Source organism: Neomonachus schauinslandi, chromosome 9 (assembly GCF_002201575.2).
Source record: "Neomonachus schauinslandi chromosome 9, ASM220157v2, whole genome shotgun sequence".
Classification (NCBI taxonomy): domain Eukaryota; kingdom Metazoa; phylum Chordata; class Mammalia; order Carnivora; family Phocidae; genus Neomonachus; species Neomonachus schauinslandi.
Genome location: NC_058411.1, coordinates 81,351,695 through 81,373,884, shown reverse-complemented (window position 1 = coordinate 81,373,884; position 22,190 = coordinate 81,351,695). Strand labels below are relative to the sequence as shown.

General features: G+C 57.1%; 1 protein-coding gene across 3 annotated transcripts; it reads left to right on the top strand.

The window, feature by feature from the left end:
* The first annotated feature begins 1,365 nt into the window (after nt 1–1,365).
* Nucleotides 1,366–20,839, top strand: PLCB2 (phospholipase C beta 2). 3 transcript variants are annotated; one of them, XM_021695394.1, is made up of 32 exons: nt 1,366–1,449; nt 5,472–5,549; nt 6,185–6,253; nt 6,895–7,035; nt 7,203–7,282; nt 7,369–7,422; nt 7,529–7,604; nt 10,086–10,186; nt 10,338–10,504; nt 10,597–10,743; nt 10,933–11,090; nt 11,346–11,428; nt 11,695–11,779; nt 12,357–12,489; nt 12,614–12,738; nt 12,867–12,963; nt 13,907–13,991; nt 14,131–14,255; nt 14,768–14,922; nt 15,448–15,612; nt 16,220–16,319; nt 17,070–17,174; nt 17,313–17,407; nt 17,534–17,609; nt 17,858–17,902; nt 18,020–18,242; nt 18,335–18,509; nt 18,621–18,697; nt 18,788–18,883; nt 19,376–19,433; nt 20,088–20,174; nt 20,530–20,839. In XM_021695394.1, the coding sequence occupies exons 1-32, from the start codon at nt 1,366–1,368 to the stop codon at nt 20,731–20,733; spliced, it is 3,549 nt and encodes a 1,182-aa protein (XP_021551069.1). In that variant the 3' UTR covers nt 20,734–20,839. The 3 variants fall into 3 exon arrangements, with proteins under 3 accessions (XP_021551069.1, XP_021551068.1, XP_021551070.1); XM_021695393.1 differs by having other exon boundaries at nt 12,357–12,501; XM_021695395.1 differs by lacking the exon at nt 17,858–17,902 and having other exon boundaries at nt 12,357–12,501.
* The last annotated feature ends 1,351 nt before the right edge of the window (nt 20,840–22,190 follow it).

The window sequence follows — 22,190 nt, the reverse complement described above, 5'->3', positions numbered from 1 at the left end:
TCTTGTTACGGGATCCACCCCACTGGTCTTGGACTCTTGGAATCGTTTTTCTGGGGGGTATTTTTGTGCTAGGAATCCCCCTATCTCCAGTCCTCTGTCCTCTTATCCTGGCCCAGACTGGCCAGCAGAGGCAGTTTAGGGCCTGGGTGAGGGTCCCATAGTTGTTCGGGGTGGCACAAAGGCCCACGGTGGGCCCTAGAGCAGAAAGGCAGGCCCTGAGAGGGGAAGGAAGTCCCAGGCAGAGCTCCCTGCTCCCCCAGCTAAGTTTAGAAGGGTGATAAAGAGGAGCAGTTTAGGCAAGAGGAAGTGGGCTGGCTGAGCGAGGCTGGGACTGAGCTCTCTGGGCCCGGTCAGTGTTAGGTTCATGCACCCTGAGAAGGAACCCAGAGCTGAGGCCCCTCTAAGCAGCCTCCTGCTCCAGTTTTCTCACCCCAGGCCCTGGGCACAGAGCAGAGGAGAGAGCCTGGCAAGAGAGTGCAGTGGAGGCTGGTGGCCCAGGGTTGCTGCGTGTGGAGTCATGTCTGGTCTATGGAGGTTCCGGGCCTCTGCCAGGCCCAGAGGGTCAAGAGGAGTTACGTGTGGTGGCGGGTGAGAGGCGTGATTGCCTCACTTCTACCTCATTTTCATGTGAGGAAGCATTGAGAAAGAGGAGCTGGGTGTTCAACAAACTTTGCTTATTCAAAACACCCAATCCCAGCTGGGCCCTACCCCACCTTCAACTCCCACGTCCAGGGTGGTCCCAGCCCCCTCAGCCCCTGGAAGAGACTCCTATACTTAAGAGCTCACCTCTGTGGAGGTCCCTTCCCCTGGGGAGCTCCTGACACCCTTCCCTCAGGCCCAGCCTGGGCAACAGTATCCCCACGTGGTCCCCATATTGTTCCTTCTCTAGCCCCTCAGCTTCATCTGACCAGAGGCTACCCCTGGGACTGAGGCCCCCCCCCCCCCCCCCCCGCCCCCCAGCCCTGGCTCCAGGGAGACTGGCCTCAGAAGCTGCCTCTCAGTCCTGAAGAGCACAGAGAAGGAAGCCCTGAGCAGGAAGTGCTGAGGCACGGGGTGAGGGGGGGCAGCTTTGCAGAGGGGAGCCTAACCTCCCTGGGCAGGAACAGTGACCACAGCACCCCCTACCCCGCCTGAAGGCAGGTGGGAGGAGGCCGATTTAAAAGGCAGATGGGCCTCTGGCCAGAGCATTCAGCTCTGCCGCCAGCCACGGCCACCCGTGGGCTCTAAGAGTATCCAGACTTCCGGACCCTCTCAGGGCGGTGCCATGTGAGCCCAGCTTGGCTCACCTCCAGCCGGCCTTCCTTCCTTCCCTCCTCCTGCCCGCGTGGGCCTGGCCAGCTTCTCTAGAGAGGGACGCTCAGCACCATGTCTCTGCTCAACCCTGTCCTGCTGCCCCCCAAGGTGAAGGCTTATCTGAGCCAAGGGGAGCGCTTCATCAAATGGGACGATGTGAGTGTGGCACTCGGGTGGTGGGGGCCCTGCTGTTAGGGGCTTTGTTGGGAGGGGGTTGGTTTATGTCTGCTGGGACCGGCCCCGGTGTGGCTTGGCCAGGCAGCGGGTACAACTGCCTGGATAAACAAACCTGGGGGTGAGGGTATGTGCCCCAAGCACGCATCCCTGGACTGCTGGGGCTAGGGCTCTGTGTCTGGACTGACAGGGGGGTGGGCCGCCTGGGTGCACACCGGAGGGACTTTCTTTGCGCCTGGGTCTGTCCTCCCCCAAAGCCCCAAGACAAGCCGGGGGGATCCTGATCTCAGCGTGAGTGGGAGGAAAGTGCCCCAAAGCTGTGGCAGGGCCAGAAGCAGAGGTGAGCCAGGCCCCTACTCCTAGCAGAGATGCCCCACTCTTGCTCTTCCTCATCTGGCCCTGCCCTGGTCCAGGGAGGCCCCTTTCTCCCCTGAGCTGCCGTGGGGCAGCCATAAAAGGCTGGGGGACCCTAACGGAGAACCCGAGGCTTCTGCTCCCAGGGGACTAGGAAGGAACTAATTGACTTCTGCTTCTGCTGGCTGCTTTCAGCCGAGCTCCCCGCCACCCACCTGTCTGCAAGGAAAGGGGGGCAGCCACTGCTTTGCCCTGTACTTCCGTCTCTGCTGTCTCTTCCTTCTCAGACTGGGGCCTGCCTCCCAGACTCTGGTCCTCCTAGTCCCTGAAAATGTTTTGTGACAGGCCAGGGATTCTCTTGGGCAGGCAAGAGAACAATTTTGGGGTCCTTCGTGAGGCTGCTAGGCAGGCCCATTAACAGAATCACAGTGGGCTGGTCCCAGAAAGGAAACAGGAAGGCTCTGCGGGGAGAGGAGGCCTATAGGGCTGGCTCATTCTCCTTACAGGTGGGCTACAAGGGGAGTCTGGGTCTGTGAGTTAAGGCAGCCTGGGGCTGTTGGCCACTCCAGGCTGCACTAGGCTGAGTAATCTGGTTGCCATGACTATGGGTAGGAGGCCCCTGGTTAGACGATTTCTGCTTCCCTACGAGTGGTGTGGGCGATGTGGCATGGTGGTGACAGGTCCCAAGAGACTGTGGAATGAGGGAAGTGGCTCAGAATGAAAAATGAAGTGGCTTCTCTCAGTTCCTCTGGGAAGTGTGTGTAACCTGACTGGGCAAGAGGGTCAGTAGGGGTGGGGACATGCTATATGGCCTTGTCTGCAGGCCACTACCTGTGAAGCTGGTTGTTGCCCCACTCCCCTCCCTGAGGCAGGTCGCGCCATGGCCCCAGGATCCTGACCTCTAGGAGCAGGAATCTTCTAAGCCTAGTCACAGGACATATGCACCTGTGAGACAGGGCTCTGCTCAGAATGCCTTTAGTCCAGTTGTCAGAGGACTTGAATATGTCATGTCATGTTGAATAAGCACAATGCAAAAGATGTAACCAACTCCCAACTTAATTTTGCCTCCCATGGTCCCTTTACAATGTATTTGGTGGGAGAAGCTCTTCTCCTGCCCATGGAAGGGCACTCAGCCAGTCACAAGACATTCCATTTGCTTTTGGGTAATAGACAATGTTATGGTCACTTTTCCTCAGAAAACCCAGTCTTATTTCAGAAACGAATTATAATTTAAAACTCAATCTTAATTTGGATGACATCTTCCGCCCTCCTCCTTCTAGGAGTGGTTTTAGGTGGGCTGTAGGTGCTCTGAAAAGGCCTGCGGCAGGATTCCCTGATCTTCCTCCAAGCCCCCTCCCCACCATGGGGTGCAGGCAGGGAGGTGGGAGACGGGTACTGAAGTTCTTAATTGAATGGGTGCTATCATCAACAGGCTCATGCTTTCTGAGCCTGGCAGAATGTTAGGCTTATTCTTTCTCTGGTGGACATTTTTTTTTTAAAGATTTTATTTATTTATTTGAGACAGAGAGAATGAGAGAGAGAGAGCACATGAGAGGGGGGAGGGTCAGAGGCAGAAGCAGGCTCCCTGCCGAGCAGGGAGCCCGATGCGGGACTCGATCCAGGGACTCCAGGATCATGACCTGAGCCGAAGGCAGTCACTTAACCAACTGAGCCACCCAGGCGCCCTCTCTGGTGGACATTTTTGAGGATTCTCCTCAAAGTGAGGAGACCCCCACTGAGCTGGTGGTCCCTTACGTAAAGATCCTTCTGCCATCTCTATTGCGGGAGGTCACTCAAAATTACTTCTTCAGCCCCTTGGGATCTAGTTTCTACCTTTAGTTTCCTGTAGCTTTGGACTCTGCCCCTCTTTCCCATGGGCCCACTCTGGACCCCAGCACATACTCCTGTGCTCACTGCCCCAACAGACTCTGGGGTTTGGGCTCATCTAGCACAACCAGGGTCTCAATGCCTCCAACACTCGGTTTCCTGGGCAGGAGTCAGACCCCAGTCTGCTTTGCCCCACAACTGCAGGGGTGACCAGAGCTTTCTAAGTATAGTTGAAACCCCTCACTAGGCTTAAAGTGAGGCATCAGGGGGCACCTGGGTGGCTCAGTTGGTTAAGCGTCTGACCCTTGATTTCGGCTCAGGTCATGATCTCAGGGTCATGAGATCAAGCCCTGCATAGGGCTCTTCGCTCAGTGGGGAGTCTCACACACTCTCTCTCTCAAATAAATAAATAAATCTTTAAAAAAAAAAATAAAGAGAGGGCTCAGGCACTGCCAACCCTCCCTTGGGGAGGGAAGGGAGTGGAGCTCACAACACAGCTTTCTCCAAAATTAGTCCCCTCACAAAGTGTTCTTTACCCCAGACTCTAACCATCCCTGATCTGAGAACCCTTTTTTTTTTTTGACCATTTCCTTTGCAAATTCTTCTTTTTTCTAAGATTTTATTTATTTATTTGACAGAGAGGGACACAGAAAGAGAGAGAACACAAGCAGGGGGAGCAGGAGAGGGAGAAACAGGTTTCCTGCTGAGCAGGGAGCCCGATGCGGGGCTCGATCCCAGGACCCTGGGATCATGACCTGAGCCGAAGGTAGACGCTTAACGACTGAGCCACCCAGGCGCCCCTCCTTTGCAAATTCTGCACTTGGTCGGGTTTGGTGTGCAGCAACTACCATGCCTCATTGGAAATTTCAATTTTATATCTTGTTTTATATGCATACAAAGACCATCAAAATGAAGGCTAGCCTGTGTGCTCTGTGAGTGGAACAAGAATTTAGAAGGTAGTTCATTGATCATTCACTGGCTTCTTCCACAAACTTGGAGCACTGAGCTCATGGTCTAGCACATGAGCTTATGGTCTAGCTTATGCTACAGCACAGGCTGGTTTCCCTGGAGTCCACAAGCCCTTGGGGATTTTCCGGATGGGCTTCTAGCTGTGCAAACCACATACACACTGTTATAGCATGTTTCAGGGAAGGCTTTTCAGAAGAGGGGAGACTTGGGGGTGCTCTCTGAAGATATTTCAGGCAGGGGAGGGTTGGGTTCTTAGGCTTGGAGGTTCGAATGCGCTTGGTGCCTATGGGACAGTTGGATGGATTGGCTGGGCAGTGGTTTGTGGAGGGGAGGATGCGGCATGTGGGAAGCCAGGTAACAGGTGGATTGTATAGGGTCTCGGATGCAGGCGCAGGAGTTGGGCTCTGAGCTCTCACTGTGCTGAGTTCTCCTGGGTGGCGGCGCTGAGTCTTGCGAAGAGACATTCTACCCCTTTGGCTGAGCTGTGGCCCTTGAAAACAGGGTGAGGTGGGGGCCAAGACCCTGTTTGGGGTCTAGAGGAAGAACCTCTATTTGGGGTTTAGAGGGGAAACCTCCTCTCTTTCAGAAATGCTATCTCTAATTCTCTACCCCTCCTCACCCTTGATTCAGAGGTTTTAAGGCTTGTGCCTAGCCCATAGGTCTGGAGAACCAAGAATATGCCTGCAGATTCCCTGGGCAGCCACCTCCCGGGGAGATGGTGAGCTCTGAAACCCACGGCCTGGGCCAGGGAAGCTTGGCCTGATGTCTCAGAGCAGAGAGCTGACCCCTTCTGTCTTTTTTCTGTTTATTTGTCTTTTTTGGCTTCTTTTTCTTTTGACCACTTCTGTCTATAGGAAACTGCAATAGCCTCCCCGGTTATCCTCCGTGTGGATCCCAAGGGCTACTACTTATATTGGACATATCAGAGTAAGGTGAGACAGTCCCTACCTGAGCTCCTGATGATCCACCAAGTCCAAGCAGCCTTTCGATAGTGCAGGGGTAGAGGTGTGAATGCCCCGGGAGGACAGACTGACGTGGCAGGGTGGCTCCGTGGCAGCCTCTGCTCCTGTGGGCAGGGGCTATGTGCTCTGGGAGGGAGGGCGCAGGCACTCCAGCCCTGGCTGCCTCGGGCCAAGATGCTCCAGCCTTAGCATCCCTTGGGGAGAGGGAAGGGGAAAAGGCTGCTTCTCTGCCTGTGGTTCTGGGAAACATGAGGGCTCAGAGAGATCAAGAAGGGTCTCGGCACCAGGAGGTGGGGAGGGGAGGGGGGCACTTGGGGAGAGTCCAGGAGAGTGTGGGCAAGACCGCAGACCTCAGCTTCTGAGTCAGTTGAGTGGCCAGGGAAGGAATGGACAGAGGAAGGGAGGAGGCTCACCATGAATAGGGAGAACCTGATTGGTGGGAAGAGAAGGTTGGGGTCCAGGCCACCCCAGAAAGTCTTGGCATCTACAGAAGGCAGTTGGCCAAGATGTGAAGGGGTGTTGGAAGTTCTCTCCTCTCTGTTCTTCAGTCTTCACTGACCTTTTTGTCCACATCCCTTCTTTGCTCCTGCCGGGGCACCCTCCAGGAGATGGACTTTCTGGATATCACCAGCATCAGGGATACCCGCTTTGGGAAGTTTGCCAAGATACCCAAGGTAGGTGGGCCCAGTGGCAGCCCAGGCTCAGCATGGCCACAAGCTCCGTGGGGCGAGGGCCGGGGTCCCTGTGGGGGTGGGAAGCCTGGTCTCTGGAACGAGGGAAGAGTCCCCAGGCTGGGCAGCAGGGCCTCCTCCCTGAGTTGAGGAAGCTCCTGAGCTTACCAGAGCTTTGGTACCAGGGGACCCTGGACAGAGATGTCGTGTGGCCAGGTCCTGTCCCCCAGAGCACCCCAGACTGTCTGGGAGTATTGCTTATGCACACCGCCCTCCCCATCTCGTTTGCCTATATTTGTCTAATGCCGGTAGGAACATTGGAGGAAGGGTTTGATGGGAAAGAGGATTCCATGAGACTGGGAGCTAAGAATCCATCTTCAAGCGAAAAATGGCAAACAAAATACTCAGCACACCCAGCCACACTGCTGGGTTCATCTCTTTCGGTGGGCTCTCCCACCCCCGCCCCCCTCCAGCCCCTGGGGTCAGGGAGGCCAAGATGCTGAGGCCTGTGGCTCCTCCCAGGGGGATGGGATCCCACCCTAGGCGGCCCCAGTTCTAGTGCAGTGGGGAGGGACTGGGAGAGGCACAGTGGGCTGGGGCTGGGGGCACACTTCTGATCCTAACCGTGTCACGGATTGCTGTAGAGCCAGAAGCTCCGGGATGTCTTCAACATGGACTTCCCCGACAACAGCTTCCTGCTCAAGACACTCACTGTGGTGTCTGGCCCTGACATGGTGGACCTCACCTTCCACAACTTCGTCTCCTACAAGGAGAATGTGGGCAAGGTGAGCCAGGGAGGGGTGGGGGAGGGGGTAATAGAAGGGGGAGGCTCAGGCCTGGGGCTGGGCACCTGGGGTAGCCTGCGCTTCCTGCGGGATAGGTCTGGGCTGCAGGGGGTGGGGGCACCCGTGTGTGGCCAGGGTCTGATGGCTGTACTCTTGGGGTCCTGCAGAACTGGGCCGAAGATGTGCTGGCCCTGGTCAAGCACCCCCTGACAGCCAATGCCTCCCGCAGCACCTTCTTGGACAAAATGTAAGTGCCTGCCTGCCCGGCCTTGGTGTGCGGGGCTATGTGCCCCAGCCCCTGGGGCCTTGATGAGCTGCTTTCTGCCCCACTAGCCTGGTAAAGCTCAAGATGCAGCTCAACCCCGAAGGAAAGATTCCTGTGAAAAAGTGAGTTCCCTCGACTCTCTCCCCACACTTCCACCCAGCTCCTCAAAGCCTTCCCTCTCCAGGTCTGACCCCTCTCTTTGCCTGGTGCCTTTCTCTGCTCCCTTAGTTTTTTCCAGATGTTTCCTGCTGACCGCAAGCGGGTGGAAGCTGCCCTCAGCGCCTGCCACCTCCCAAAAGGCAAGGTGAGTGGTTCTCCCGGCCCAGCCGAAGCCCTCACCTGAGCTGGCTCTGACAAGAGGCCAACTTGGCCAAGCCTGGTTAGGGTGGGGCAGGGGTGGGAACGAGAGCGCAGCCTAGCCAACAGCCCGAAAAGCCAGTTAACCCTAGAGCACTGGCTTCTGATACTAGGCACAGAGACAGATCCAAGGGAGTGTGGAGGAGATGCCTGGGTCCAGAGCAGCTTGGTCTATACTGCCTACTCCTGGGGGGTTGTGGGGGGCAGTGGTTGGTGGACTGCCTCTAAGGCAAGCAGCCCGGATGGGTACATTCCCATTCTAGCCTTGGAATGAACGTTGAGAGTGAATGTTCTCGCCTAGAGGAGCGAGATAAGGTCAGCAGGGATGGAGGCAACCTGCAGGGGTCTGAAATGTGGGGAAGGGGTTAGTTCTGCAGAGTGTGGGGGAGGGGAACAGACCAAGAGTCGAAGCTGCCAGGACACAGCCTTTAGCTCAACACAGGGAAACATTATTTTTTTCCCTTCTGATTAAGTAATTTTTAATTACAAGTTGTAGGCAGGGTCACCCCATGAGGGGCCTTATATGGACTACAAAAAGGAGCCCTCTGGGCAGATACAGCCCTGAACCCAGGGTTTGTGTCTGGCTAGGGGAGTGGATTTCAGACTCCTGTGCCCCCTTGGCCAGAGCCTTTGTATAGGGCACCACCTGCACCCCATGGGGTTTTGTCTCCTGATAAGAATTTGCAATGCGATAAGTAAATAAAACTAAGACCTCGTCAGTCACCTGTCCACATGGGGCCCGGGAAGACTATTCCCCCTCAAGTCACAGCTCGACGGAGCTGGTGCCCCTTGATGCCATCAGTCACAGGAATGAAAGCATGGGGTTGGAGAGAGTGTGGGAACGGGCTCCTGCGGAGGGCCCCCAACCAGGACCACTGCTACACATCTACCCTCCTTCTCTCCTGCCTCCTGAGCTCCCACCTTGGCTGTCCTCCTTATTTGTCAGCTCTCCTTGTGTCCCAGTAGGAGTCACTGACCCCTCTTTGCTTGGAGCTGATGGGTCCAAGTTCCAGTCTTAGAGAGATGTGGTCTGGCTCTCTTGTTCAGACCCTCTGCTCCAGCTCCAATCTAAGCCTGATGTTGGCCTTCCAGTAGGATCCTGGAAGACATTTAATGGGTTTTTCTAGGATGAAATGCAAAGGCACAGAATCCCCGGAGACCATTAATCTCCTTGCAGTTTCTATTTCTGTAACATTGCCCAACCTGGACATCATACACTATGTGACCTTTGACGTCAGGCTTCAGTCCGTTAGCATAAGAGTTTCAGGGTTCTTCCATGTTGTAGCCTGGAGCGGCACGTCATGCCTTTTCACCACTGAGTGATATCCCAGTGTTTGGAGGTTCCACCTTTGCTTCTGTGTTCATCAGCTGATGACCTTTGGGTTGTGGTTGCTCTTTGGCCATTTTGAATAATGCCGCTACGAACCTTCGTGTGCTTGACTTTGTCAGGACAGGTGTTTTCACTCTCTATACCTAGAGGTAGAATAGTTGGGTCACGTGGCAACTTTATATTTAACATTTTGAGGAACTGCCATACCGTTTTCCAAAGTGACTGACCACTGTACAATCATACCGGCAACGTACGAAGGTCCTGTTTCCTCAACGGCACTTGTTACTGTCTTTTTAGAATTGGTCTCGTCCTGTGGTATCTCCTTGTGGTTTTGGTTTGCATTTCCCAAATGACTAACGAGATGGAGCATCTTTTCATGTGTTTATCGGTCATTTGCATATCTTCTATGAAGAAATGTCTATTCAAATCTACTGCCTTTCCAATGGGTTATTTGTCTCTTTATTGTTGAGTTGTCCCTTCCTGGATATTTGATTTGTAAATATTTTCCCCTGTTCCGTGGACTGTCTTTTCACTTTCTTGATGCTATCCTTCGAAGCATAAAAGTTTTTCATTTAGATGAAGTCCAGTTTGTCTTTTTTGGTTGTTGTTCCTGGTGCTTCTTGGCATCTCTAGCTATTATTGTTGAATTGTCCATTTCTCCCTTCAGTTCTGTCAGTTTTGGCTCGTGCATCTGGGGGCTCTGCTGTTAGGTGCATCGTTTCTATTCCAGTTGCCTCTTTTAGAAAATTTGTCCTCTGCTTTAAAAAAAGAAGGAAGAAGACAGCCCACCGCTCTGGCAGCAGACATTCTTACTTCTAACCTCTTCTTCTTCCCCCTGTGGTCATTCCTAGTTCCAATCCTGCCCCAGCCAAGGGACTAGCCAGTGTCCAAGTTCAGGGGCAAGGCAGACCAGCTAAGCATGCTCTCTACTCAGCAACCAGCCCCTTGAAAAGTGGGTGCTCAGGAGCCTGATTGATGCTGCTCTGCCCACCCTGAGCCCGCCCTCTGACAGGCTCCCTTGCACAGGCCTGGGCCTCATTTGTGGTGTTTAGCGTGGAGAAGGTGGGTACAGGAATGATCGGGTGACTATTCCCCCAGAACGATGCCATCAATCCTGAGGACTTCCCAGAATCCGTCTACAAGAGTTTCCTCATGAGCCTCTGTCCTCGGCCAGAAATAGACGAGATCTTCACTTCCTAGTGAGCTTCCTCGGCTGGGCTGGGCATGGGGAAGGACTGCTGGCTAAAATCCCGCTTGCCATGCTGGGAATTAGGTGGCTTCTCTGGAGAAGGCGGTTGTCCGTGCTCCCCAGCCCGGGGGCCACAGACCTGAACCCTCTCTGGCCTGCAGCCACGCCAAGGCCAAACCCTACATGACCAAGGAGCACCTGACTAAGTTCATCAATCAGAAGCAGAGGGACCCCCGTCTGAACTCTTTGCTGTTTCCACCGGCACGGCCTGACCAGGTGCGGGGCCTCATCGACAAGTATGAGCCCAGTGGCATCAACGTGCAGAGGGGTGAGGACTCAGGGAGCCCCTCCCCTCTGTGGCCTGACCCGCTCTGCCCAGGGTCTGCAGGCCTGACAGCTCTGCCCTGCTCCCCGCCCCAGGCCAGCTCTCCCCGGAGGGCATGGTGTGGTTTCTCTGCGGGCCCGAGAACAGCGTGCTGGCCCAGGACAAGTTGCTGCTCCACCAGGACATGACGCAGCCACTCAGCCATTACTTCATCAACTCCTCACACAACACCTACCTGACAGGTGACCCGGGGTGACCTCATTGGGACGTCTCCTCTTCTGGGGGTGGGGGGTGGCTCCTGTTCCCCAAATCCATCCCTCTGTGGGGCTGGCCCTCGGGCTGCAAAAGGACGGACTGTGTGGGAGCGGGCTGGGGCGAGTGGGACCGGCCTTGAGCGAGCCCCTGCCTCCCCCCTCCCTGCTCTGGCTCAGCCGGCCAGTTCTCTGGCCTTTCGTCGGCCGAGATGTACCGCCAGGTCCTGCTGGCTGGCTGCCGCTGTGTGGAGCTGGACTGCTGGAAGGGCAAGCCCCCTGACGAGGAGCCCATTATCACCCATGGCTTCACCATGACCACAGACATCTACTTCAAGGTGAGACTCCTGTGTGGAAGCTGGTGGCAGTGGCATTAGGAAGGGCCCAGGGGGCGGGGATGGGGGAGCGGGTGAAACAGAGGGGAGGGATGGCTGCGAGGCCTCAGACCAGTGAGGGGACCAGAGGGGACCCTAGGAGACGGGGACCACAGTGGCTCTCCAGTTCTGTGTGTATTGAAACTCGGAAGTGGGGAAGGGTGCTGCTGGGGGGCTGGACCACTGACCTCCTCTTCACCTGGCCCCCTTCTCCTCCAGGAAGCAATTGAAGCCATTGCAGAAAGTGCCTTTAAGACCTCCCCCTATCCTGTCATCCTGTCATTTGAAAACCATGTGGACTCGTGCGTATCAGACCTTTTCAGCCTCCTTCTCTCCCCGTCCCCATCTCTTGCGGAGAGCTGCCCTCCCCCAACCCCCCCCCACCTCTAGTCATGCCCTCCAGCTCTCTTCCGGGCCTCCACACAAGCTCCTTGGGACCCCAGGCTCTCCTGCCTATGTCCCCGCCTCCCTGACCCCCTGTGCCCCTGATGACCTGGGTCAGGGCCCAGAAGAATGGACAAGAGGAGGGTGGACCTGCTGAACCCTACCCCACTTCCGCTCCCTGCAGACCCCGCCAACAGGCCAAGATGGCCGAGTACTGCCGGATGATGTTTGGGGATATGCTGCTCACAGAGCCCCTGGAAAAGTTCCCAGTGAGTGGACTTCGCTGTGGGGCATCTGGGCCTGGGGGCTGGGGGCCTGGGGCAGTGTGGGGGCCAGGTTAAGGAGGCAGATGTCCCCAGAGGATGTTGGGATTTATCTGGGAAGATTGTGGGGCCAGGATCCTATCATTTACCATGTGTCAGGCGCCGTGCTGGGCTTTGAGGGCTATGTTAGTGACAAAGACCCAGTCCCAGCCCTCAGGTTGCTTACGTTTAGTGGGGAGACAGACAAGTAACCACGCCATTGCAACCAGTGGCTGCTATGGGAGTACTTGGGCATCAGGGAAGGCTTCCTGGAGGAAGAGAAGGCAAGCTGGAATCCAAAGGGAAACTGGATTTATCTTGGTGAGAGTTGGGGAAAGGGTATTTGAGGCGGGTGAGGGAGAAGAGTGTTGTCTGAGGAATTGGATAAGTTGGGTCGGCAGGAGCGCGGCACACGATGGGGGCAACGGTGGGAGGCGAGGCTGGAGAAGCAGGCAGGGCAGATGGAACACAGCTTGATATGAAGGAGCTGAGGCTGCCCCCTGAAGGTGTGGAGATGGTGCTGATCGTCTCCCCGCTCCCACAGTTGAAACCAGGCATCCCCCTGCCCAGCCCTGAGGATCTCCGAGGCAAGATCCTCATCAAGAACAAAAAGAACCAGTTTCCTGGCCCAGCAGCCCCCAGCACTGAGGGCAGCTGCTCCCCCACCGCCTCTGTGGGTGAGGACACAGGTGAGTCAGCCTGGGTGGGGGAGCATCTAGAGGGGGAGAGAGGGGCTGGGCCTGGAGGGGATGTGTAGGGACCCTGGTCCCAGTGCTGACGGAGGTGCGGTGTGTGTGGCAGTGTGGGCTGGTGAGGAAGGGGCCGAGCCGGAGGAGGAGGAGGAGGCGGAAGAGGTGGAAGAGGAGGAGGAGGAGGAGTCGGGAAACCTGGACGAGGAGGAGATCAAGAAGATGCAGTCGGATGAGGTGTGTAGGGGGCAGCCCGGAGCCCCTTCTGCTGTCTCCACGGCAGAGCCCTCCAGGCGCAGGCGTGGGGCCACCTCCCTGGGTTGGGTACTGCCCTCCCCCTCTCCACCCTCCCCTCTCCTCCCTAGGGCACAGCGGGCCTGGAGGTGACAGCTTATGAGGAGATGTCCAGCCTAGTGAATTACATCCAGCCCACCAAGTTCATATCCTTTGAGTTCTCTGCCCGTAAGTAAGCATGCGGTGGGAGGAAGATGGTAAGTTGGAGACTAGGCTAGATTCAGAAGACCCTTAAGAAGTATGTCCTGACAGCAGAGCTGCTTGATGGGTGGGAGGAAGGGGACGGGGCATCCTCCCTCCCTTGGACGCGGGGGCCCTATTTATAGAAAGAGCCAGGCAAAGGGCTTCTTTAAGTGGCAGTGGCTCCCAGTTTACCACTGCTGTACTGAGGAACTTGGCACCAATCCGAAAGCTCTGGAGTGTGTCGGTGACCGGCCGGCCACTTATGACAGGCCATCTTAGCTCTAGTGACCCCGGGCTCCTACAGCCTCCTACAGGTTCTGTGGCTCCCCGGGCTGACTGGTGCCTCAGAGAAACTGGCCAGGGCACGTCTGGCCTTCGCACCCTTCCCTCCCTGTGCACAGCCATACTACTTAGCTTCTCCGCTCTTCTCAGCTGTGCGTGCCCCCAACGTGAATACCTCTTTCTGCACACACTCGTGCCGTATATGCATCTCCCACACCGACTGCTCATCCCTGGACCCGCAGTCCGCAGCACCCACCGTGCCCACCGTGCCATGTCTACCCCCGGTGTACACCTCCCACCCCGCCCCCACCCCTCAGCCATACTTGTGTGCTCACTCTCTGCACATCATCGCGTGTTCCGGACCCCCTGGGCTCCCCTTCTCTGTGCCATCCAGGGCATGTGCCCCTCACTCTCCAGGACACACCCCATCCGCGTGCAGGTCTCCCGAGCACACCCTTTACCCCGCAGTGCGCCATTACCCACACAGATTTGCACATCAGCTTGGCCCCTTCGATCCTTGGGCCTCAGTGGGAATGCTAGGTTGGAGGGATCTCTGTGCTGGTGGGAGCTACCCCAGAGGGAGAGCAGGGAGGAGGGAAGGGGGGCCAGCCTGACATGGTCCCCTTGCCCTTTCTCTCTCACACAGAGAAGAACCGAAGTTACGTCATCTCGTCCTTCACAGAGCTCAAGGCCTATGACCTGCTTTCCAAGGCCTCAGTGCAGTTTGTGGAGTATCCTTGAGGCCTCCAGAGCCAGGGTCCCTGGTTGGGGTGGTGGGATGGGGAAGGCCTGGGGACAGGGCGCGCAGAGGGAGCTGTTGGGCCCTCCTGGTGTGGACGGCCTTGGGCCAGCTCCTAAACTCTGGGACAGCTACAACAAGCGCCAGATGAGCCGCATTTACCCTAAGGGCACCCGCATGGACTCCTCCAACTACATGCCCCAGATGTTCTGGAATGCCGGTTGCCAGATGGTTGCCCTCAACTTCCAGACGATGGGTGAGGGTACTCCTAGGCCCCTAAGAATCTTCCCCTGCCGCCTGCCTCTCCTACCTTCACCCCATTCCTGGGGGGGTGGCTTTAGAAGCGACCAGGGGTCCTGATGTTGGTTGCACGTGCAGGCATGTGAGCGGTTAGGGATATAAATGCATCGGCTCGTGCCTAGATGATGGCACATGTACGAGGACGCACGTGAAGATGCCAGCGTGCTGGCACGAGCTCTGGCTGCTCTGCCTGAATGAGCCCATAGGAACACCAGCTTCACCGGCCTCCACTCCCACTGTGAGGCACGGCCCAGCCGTGGCCTTGCTCCCGCTAACTCCAGCTTGTGGGGCCTTCCTGAGAGATGAGAAACCCTAAGGAAGCAGGCTGGGTCATGAGAGACCCTCATCCTCCCAGTCCACTCAAGCTCCCCATTCCACAAGACAGGAGAGGCTGGGGGATGTAGGAAATAGAGACTGGGTGCAGACCTGGGGCTGGGCCTTCCTCACCGAGTGCCCTTGTCCCCCCAGACCTGCCCATGCAGCAGAACATGGCGCTGTTCGAGTTCAACGGGCAGAGTGGCTACCTCCTCAAGCATGAGTTCATGCGGCGGCCTGACAAGCAGTTCAACCCCTTCTCGGTGGACCGCATAGATGTGGTTGTAGCCACCACCCTTTCCATTACGGCAAGGCCCTGGGGTGGACGAGGGCCAGGAGGGCTGGGGTCTTGAGGAGAGATACAGGAGCTCTCCCCCTCCACTCCCAACCCCCTCCCCTGATATCCTGAAAACTTTAGCCCAAGCCAGTTCGTGCAGTAGCAAGTTGCCTTGGAAACTGCCTCCTCCTCAGCACTGGAGGCTGCCTCTTGGTCCCCATGGAAACCAAGGGGAAGGGCTGAGGCTGGGGTGGGGGAGGGGAGAAGAGTAGGCAGAGTGGGGCTGCAGGAGCCCCAGGCCCTAGGGGAGTGTGCTGTTTTCCTTCCCGGCCTGGGGAGGGAGGTGGGGAGGGCCACACTTCTTCCCTGAATGCTGGAAGCACCTGGTTGCCGAGAGCTTAGTTGTAACCCTTGAGCCACACGGCTGCAGCTGGATGGGGCTCTTCACAGTAGCCAAGAACGGATGCTTCAGCTACAGGAGCTAGAGGCCCCAGATGTGAGGCAAGAGCTCGGGCAGGAGAGCTGAGGCTGGCCTCCCGTCGGTCCCTGCCCCCAGGTGATCTCTGGGCAGTTCCTGTCGGATCGCAGTGTGCGCACGTATGTGGAAGTGGAGCTGTTTGGCCTTCCTGGGGACCCCAAGAGGCGCTATCGCACCAAACTGTCACCCAGCGCCAACTCCATCAATCCTGTCTGGAAGGAGGAGCCTTTTGTCTTTGAGAAGGTGGGGAGCTAGGGCAGGGCAGGGGCTGGGGTCTGCCCCTACTTCTTGGCTTCTACTCATAGAAAAAAGGAACTAAATAAAGGGACTTCCTTGATCGTTCTCCTCTCCCTACCCGTCACCCTGTGCCCTCCTAATTTTAAGAGTCCCAAATCCACATTTACAGAAGTTTACTTGGTGAGAAAGTTTTATGTGGGCATCCGTGTGCGTGTGTGTATGTGTGCGCACGTGCATGTGTGTTCATGTTAGGATGAGAGGCAGAAATGTGAACGGCCAGTCCAGGATACAGAGTCTCAGGGTATAGAGTCCCAGTCCGGGGGGGTCTTTTGCCCTGATTGGATTCTCATTGGCAAGGCTGTCCAGGACTTTCTACACTAGGACCCCCGAGCCCTGGGCTACGGAGCCAGCCCTTCTCCCCTGTGTGGACCAGCCCGGGCATGAGCTAAGAGGATGCCTATGTGTGTGGCCTAGAGTGTGTCCTCTGTCCTCACCAAATCTGGTAACACTTGCCATGTTCTCACACTGACGCTAAGACTTCTGAAGCCAGGGAGGTGGGTAGCTTGGCCACTCTCTCCCTTCCCCAGCTTGTCCTGTCCTGAACTCTCCCTAGATCTTGATGCCTGAGCTGGCCTCCCTCAGGGTGGCTGTAATGGAGGAAGGCAACAGATTCCTTGGACACCGCATCATCCCCATTAATGCCCTGAATTCTGGTAAGGATGGAGTCCTTCTTTGCTGTTGCTAGCCGGGTCTGAGACCAAGGCCAGCGTTAGGAGCCTGTCCAGAGGGTGCAGCAGCTTCAGGGAGGTGGCCCTGCGACCTTACCTAACCCTCTCATGTATCAGCCCTGAGGACTGTGGCAAGAACAGGAAACCGACAGAGGTGGGGCCTCTGCCCACCTAACAGAATGTCTGTAATTTTCTCAAACTGCTGGGGCAATTTCCCAAGTAGCTGATACTTATTGGGCACTTAAAATGAGTTATGGGCTTATAACACATTCTCACTTAATCTTAACAATAACCACACGAGGGGCGCCTGGGTGGCTCAGTCGTTAAGCGTCTGCCTTCGGCTCAGGTCATGATCACGGGGTCCCGGGATCAAGCCCCGCATCGGGCTCCCTGCTCGGCGGGAAGCCTGCTTCTCCCTCTCCCACTCCCCCTGCTTGTGTTCCCTCTCTCGCTTGTCTCTCTCTGTCGAATAAATAAATAAAATCTTAAAAAACACACACACACAAAACAATAACCACATGAAGTAGATCCTATTCACCCCCTTTCACAGCTAAGGAAAATCTCAAGAGATTTAAAGTAAACTGCCCAACGTCACACAACCAGGAAGGTGCAGAACCAGACTCAGACTCTGGCCTCTCTGACTCTAAAGCCAGAGGTCTTGAGTACTGGGTTGCTCCTGAGCTGTGCTGGGTGGCAATGGGCATGGCTTACTGCCCACCCCGTCATGCCCAACAGGCTACCACCATCTGTGCCTACACAGCGAGAGCAACATGCCCCTTACCATGCCCGCACTTTTTGTCTTCCTGGAGATGAAGGACTATGTACCTGACACCTGGGCAGGTAGGTGACCCATTCCCCCTCCCCCTCCTCAAGCCAGCCTCCAGAGTGGGGCAGGACAGGTAGCCTGGGGTAGGTGAGGATGGGGGAGGCTTCCAGGTTCATCTCCATACCAGGCCCATGATGCCCCTATGCACCCAGATCTCACCGTGGCTCTTGCCAATCCCATCAAGTTCTTCAGTGCCCATGATAAGAAGTCTTTGAAGCTCAAGGAAGCCATGGGAGGTCTGCCTGAGGTCTGTGTTGCCTGGTCCAGGAGCTTTGCCCTCTCGGAGGGAAGATGAGGGAGGGGGGCAGGGTCCTAGACTGAGAGACAGAGAGAGCTGTTGGAGCCTTGTTCCTAATCTGCTCTCCCTACACAGAAACCCTTTCCACTTGGGAGTCCAGTTGTCGGCCCGGTCAATGGGGCGCTGGCCCCGACGAGCAACGGGTCTGCAGGTATGCACTGCAGGGTCCTCCCACAGTCTGCAAGGACCTCGACCTCTCCAGCGGTACCCACAGGAACATCCCCCCAAAACAGACTTTCACCTGGGATGGGAACGACTGTGTCGGACGCCTTAGCGCTGGGAAAGTGCGCTGCAGGGGGCCCATGCAGCCACCCCCAGGGGGCAGGGAGGAGCCGGCCAGAACCAGGGGGCCCACCCCCCCCCCGGGGCACCTGTCAGCCCACCCTGTGGCTCTTGCAGCTGCCAGGTACAGGGCCAAGGAGGAGACCACGAAAAAAGCTGCGGGTAAGGCCTGCTGAGTCCGAGTGATCTCGGGAACGAGCCTGGGGAGGGTCCGGGACTCCTGGAGGGGCGTGGGGAGGGGCTCCCGGGCGGCGGCGCACCTCACCCCGGCCCCCGCAGAGCCGCGGACCGCCAGCCCGGAGGAGCTGCGGGAGCTGAAGGGCGTCGTGAAGCTGCAGCGGCGGCACGAGAAGGAGCTGCGGGACCTGGAGCGGCGCGGCGCGCGGCGCTGGGAGGAGCTGCTGCAGAGGGGCGCGGCGCAGCTGGCCGAGCTGGGGCCGCCGGGCGCGGGGGGCTGCGGGGGCCGCAGGCTCGGCCCGGGGAAGGGCTCTCGCAAGAAGAGGTAAGGGCGGCGGCGGCGGGCTCTGCCCGCGGTGGCGCTGGCGGGCGGGGGCGGCCGAGGGCTCAAGGCCTGTCCCCACGTGGCCTCCGCAGGACCCTGCCCTGCGAGGAGGCCGCCGGGGCCGCGCCGAGCGAGGGCCGCGAGGGCCCCGAGGGCGCGGACGCGCGTGCGCGCGAGCTGAAGGACCGGCTGGAGCTGGAGCTGCTGCAGCAGGGTGAGGAGCAGTACGAGTGCATCCTGAAGCGCAAGGAGCAGCACGTGGCTGAGGTGCCTGGGGGAGGGGGGAGGGGGAGGCACAACCCAACCAACACCCCCACCCCCCACCTCCGCACAGCAAAGGGCTTCTGGAGCTAAGCCTCTCCCTGCACTACCCCGCAGCAAATCGCCAAGATGATGGAGCTGGCCAGAGAGAAGCAGGCTGCGGAGCTGAAGACCCTCAAGGAGACCTTGGAGACGTATGATTGCCTCCCACCCGTACCTGAGTCTCGCCTCCCGGGAGGGCTCAGGCCCCACGGAACATCTCCCTGATGCCTGTCTCTCTGCAGTGACACCAAAGAGATGAAGAAAAAGCTGGAGGCCAAGAGGCTGGAGCGGATTCAGGCCATGGTCAAAGTCACCTCAGACAAGATGGCTCAGGAAAGGTGAGCCCTTGACTCAAACTCCAGGGCCAGTCTGAGCAGGGACCGCTCTAGGTGGGAAGGGGCCTCCCTGCAAGTGGATCCTGACTCGCTTCCCAGAGATGTACCTGTTCTCTGGTGCTGGAAGGTTAATCCTATTTCTGTCACCTCTGGTCCTCCTTAGGCCAAACACAGAAGCCATCACTCTGAGCACAGAGGAGAATTTCAGGGAAAACTAATCATACAAACAGGGGGGTGAAACCTTGGGACAGCAGCTTTCCCTCCCTGCACGCCATGAAGGACAGTGCATTTTTGTGAGGAAGCCCTCTCCTCAGACAGCCCCTGGAGCTCCCAACGGCCCCTCACGTCCTCCTTAGTTCCCCACGATTACCCCCACTGGCTGGTTATGCTCCTATGGTGGAGTCCTCATTTTTTCTACACCCTGAAGAAACTTGGTCTTACCCAACTCTTCCAAGGGGCCTCCTGCCCTCTCTGAAACTCTGATCACCCCAACAGGCTGAAGAGAGAGATTAACAACTCTCACATCCAGGAGGTGGTGCAGGTCATTAAGCAGGTGTGTAAGAGCTGTGTCCTTCACACACACACACACACACACACACACACACACTCACTCACACTCACCCTCTACATAGGAGGGATGGGGAGGCCCCAAGCCTTTATGTTGTCTTTAGGAGATGCACAGTCCAGAGCGGCCCATGCAGCTGGGGATGGGAGGAGGCAATGAAGGGGAGGAGGAGCCCCCAGGCTATCCCAGGGTTCTGGCCTTTGTGTGGAGGTTAGGGTACCAGCCTAAAGGGATCTGTCTCTGGCCAGCTGACCTGGATGGAAATGATAGGGGCTAACTGGCCAGGGGAAGATGGGATTGGGGTGGGTGGGTGGGTATGAGGGAGTGAGGGGGGCTTCCCTGGGACTATTAGCAACAATAACAGCTGGCTGAGCTGGGGCCACCAGGCGAGGGGGGCTGCGGGGTCCATTTACTGAATCCCGACCTTGTGGCAGGCTTTAAGCCAGGTGCTTTACATGAACTGTCTCCTGCACAACCCAGCAAGACAGACTATTATCTTCATTTTACACATTTAAAAGAACTGTTTGAAGGTTAACAAATGTGTCCCAAGTCTTACAGCTGGTTAACTGGGACTGTAGCTGGATTCCAAGCCAGGCTGCCTATCTGTGCTGTCCTGACTGCCTGCCTCTCACTCTCACCCAGATGACAGAGAACCTGGAGAAGCACCAGGAGAAGCTGGAAGAGAAGCAGGCGGCCTGCCTCGAACAGATCCGGCAGATGGAAAAGCAGGTGATAGGGATTACCACCCTGGCCACCAGCAGAGTTGGCCTGCCCCAGGGAGCCGCCAGTCGGGAGATGGGTGGGGGCAGGAAGGGGACTCACCCCTCACTGGTGGGCTACAGGCCCTGGTTCCCACGGGGTCCTGCGGCCCTTTAGGATGAGACAGCTCTACAGATCTCTTTGCTTGGTTGGCACCCCCTTCTTTGAGAGGCTCCCTGATGGTCTCCACTACCCCTCACCTCCTACCCCAGTCTCCTGGGAGAGCTGAACGGACAGGGCATCTCCTTGTCTGACTATCCAGGGGAGGGAGAGTGGGCAGTTGGCCCCCTCCTGAGCCAGGTGGTGGTCTTCATTGTCCCCACAGTTCCAGCAGGATGCGCTGGCGGAGTACGAGGCCAGGATGAAGGGCCTGGAGGCTGAGGTGAAGGAGTCAGTGAAGGCCTGCCTCAGGGACTGCTTACCCTCTGAGGCCAAGGACAAGCCTGAGAGGCCCTGTGAGGACTTCGGGGAGCTGTGTGAGCAGGACCCACTCACAGCAAAGGCGGGTGTCCAGGAGAGCCACCTCTGATGCCCTCATCCTACTGGGACATTCTGTAAGGACATTCACTCTTCTCTGGGATGAGGCTCCATCCCCGCAGGAGGAAAGACCCTAGCATTCTAAGGCTGTGGGAAGTGGGGGCTCTTTTGGACTCTGGAGCTCCCTCCTCAACAGCCAGGCTAGAAGAGGAGGCGGGAACCAGGTACCCTCAGGGCAGGGGCCCATCTGAGGTTTAGAGGTCCTCTCCAATCTGACTTCCTACTCCATCCTTCTTCTCTGCCTCTGACTAAGTGTCAAATATAAAGTTGTTGAGGGCAAAAGGATATGGACTGGGAGGCAGGAAATGGGGTCCTGGCCCCACTCCACCTTCCCTAGTGTGCAGCTCATGGTGCCCCACTCTCGACTCCTTGTCCTTACCTGGAGGGCTAGGCCTAGCTCCCTGGAACCTCCACTCTAGCGCCTCTAGGTCAAACGGGACCGAACTCCAAACCCTCCTGCTGTGAGGCCCCTTCTCAGACCTGTCCTGAGTTGGCCTCCTTGTCAGTTCCCTGATACAGAGCCTGGCATTACCTCCAAGCTCCCTGGGGATGGCTGCTTCCAGGATCCCAGGCTGAGGTCCCTTCCCTGGCCTCCTGCCTGTGGGGGATGGGAGGCTGGCATGGAAAAGCTGCCTCAGCAGTCTGCTGAGACAACTGGGCCTCTGGTTAGTAGGGAGGGCTAAGGAACACCTTTGGGGCACTCTCCTAGGCCTGAGGGGGGTACTTCCTAGTAGGTACCCCCACTCAGCCTGCCTGATGAGGTCAGGATCATTTTCTCTCCTGACTTTATGAAGTTTATTTATTTTTCTCCTTACTCCTACTAAAGAGAACCCTGTCCCAATATTTCCTGTCTAAACCTGGCCTTTGTTCTACAGCTAAGAAATGGGGGGCAGGGGGACCATGCTGCTGAAATGAAATGGCCTGGGGGAAAAGCTCTTGGGAGCTGAACTCCAGGGTGAGGTCCCTTCAAGAGCCCAGTGGAATGGCCCCACTTCTGGGCCTGAAGGGGATTCACGTCCCCTTCTGCCGGCCCTGATGCCACAACCACTGGAAAATGAGGTCACCCCTCTTCTCCACCCCCCCATCCAGACGTGGCCCTTCCTTGTCTCCATCCTCAGGGCTGCAGCAGAAGAGCCTAGTGCAAAGGTGCCCCCTCCCTCTTGGGGAGCTGTGAACCTCCAGGCCACCTGGGCCCCTTTAGGCAGACTTAGAGTGGTCAGATTCTACCAGGTAGTTATGGTTGAACCCAATACTTGCTCGAAAGGGGTTTGTGGGGCAGCTGTTCACTGCACCTATGGCATGGTCCCAAATCCCAGATGGGAACAGGCACTGGCTTGGGAGAGGCCAAGCGGGGGACTGATTCTGGGAAGAGGTTGTTTTCTTATCAGAGAGTTATAACAAATGCCATTAGCTCTGAGCACCTGTGCCTTCAGTAAGGCCTGTCACTGA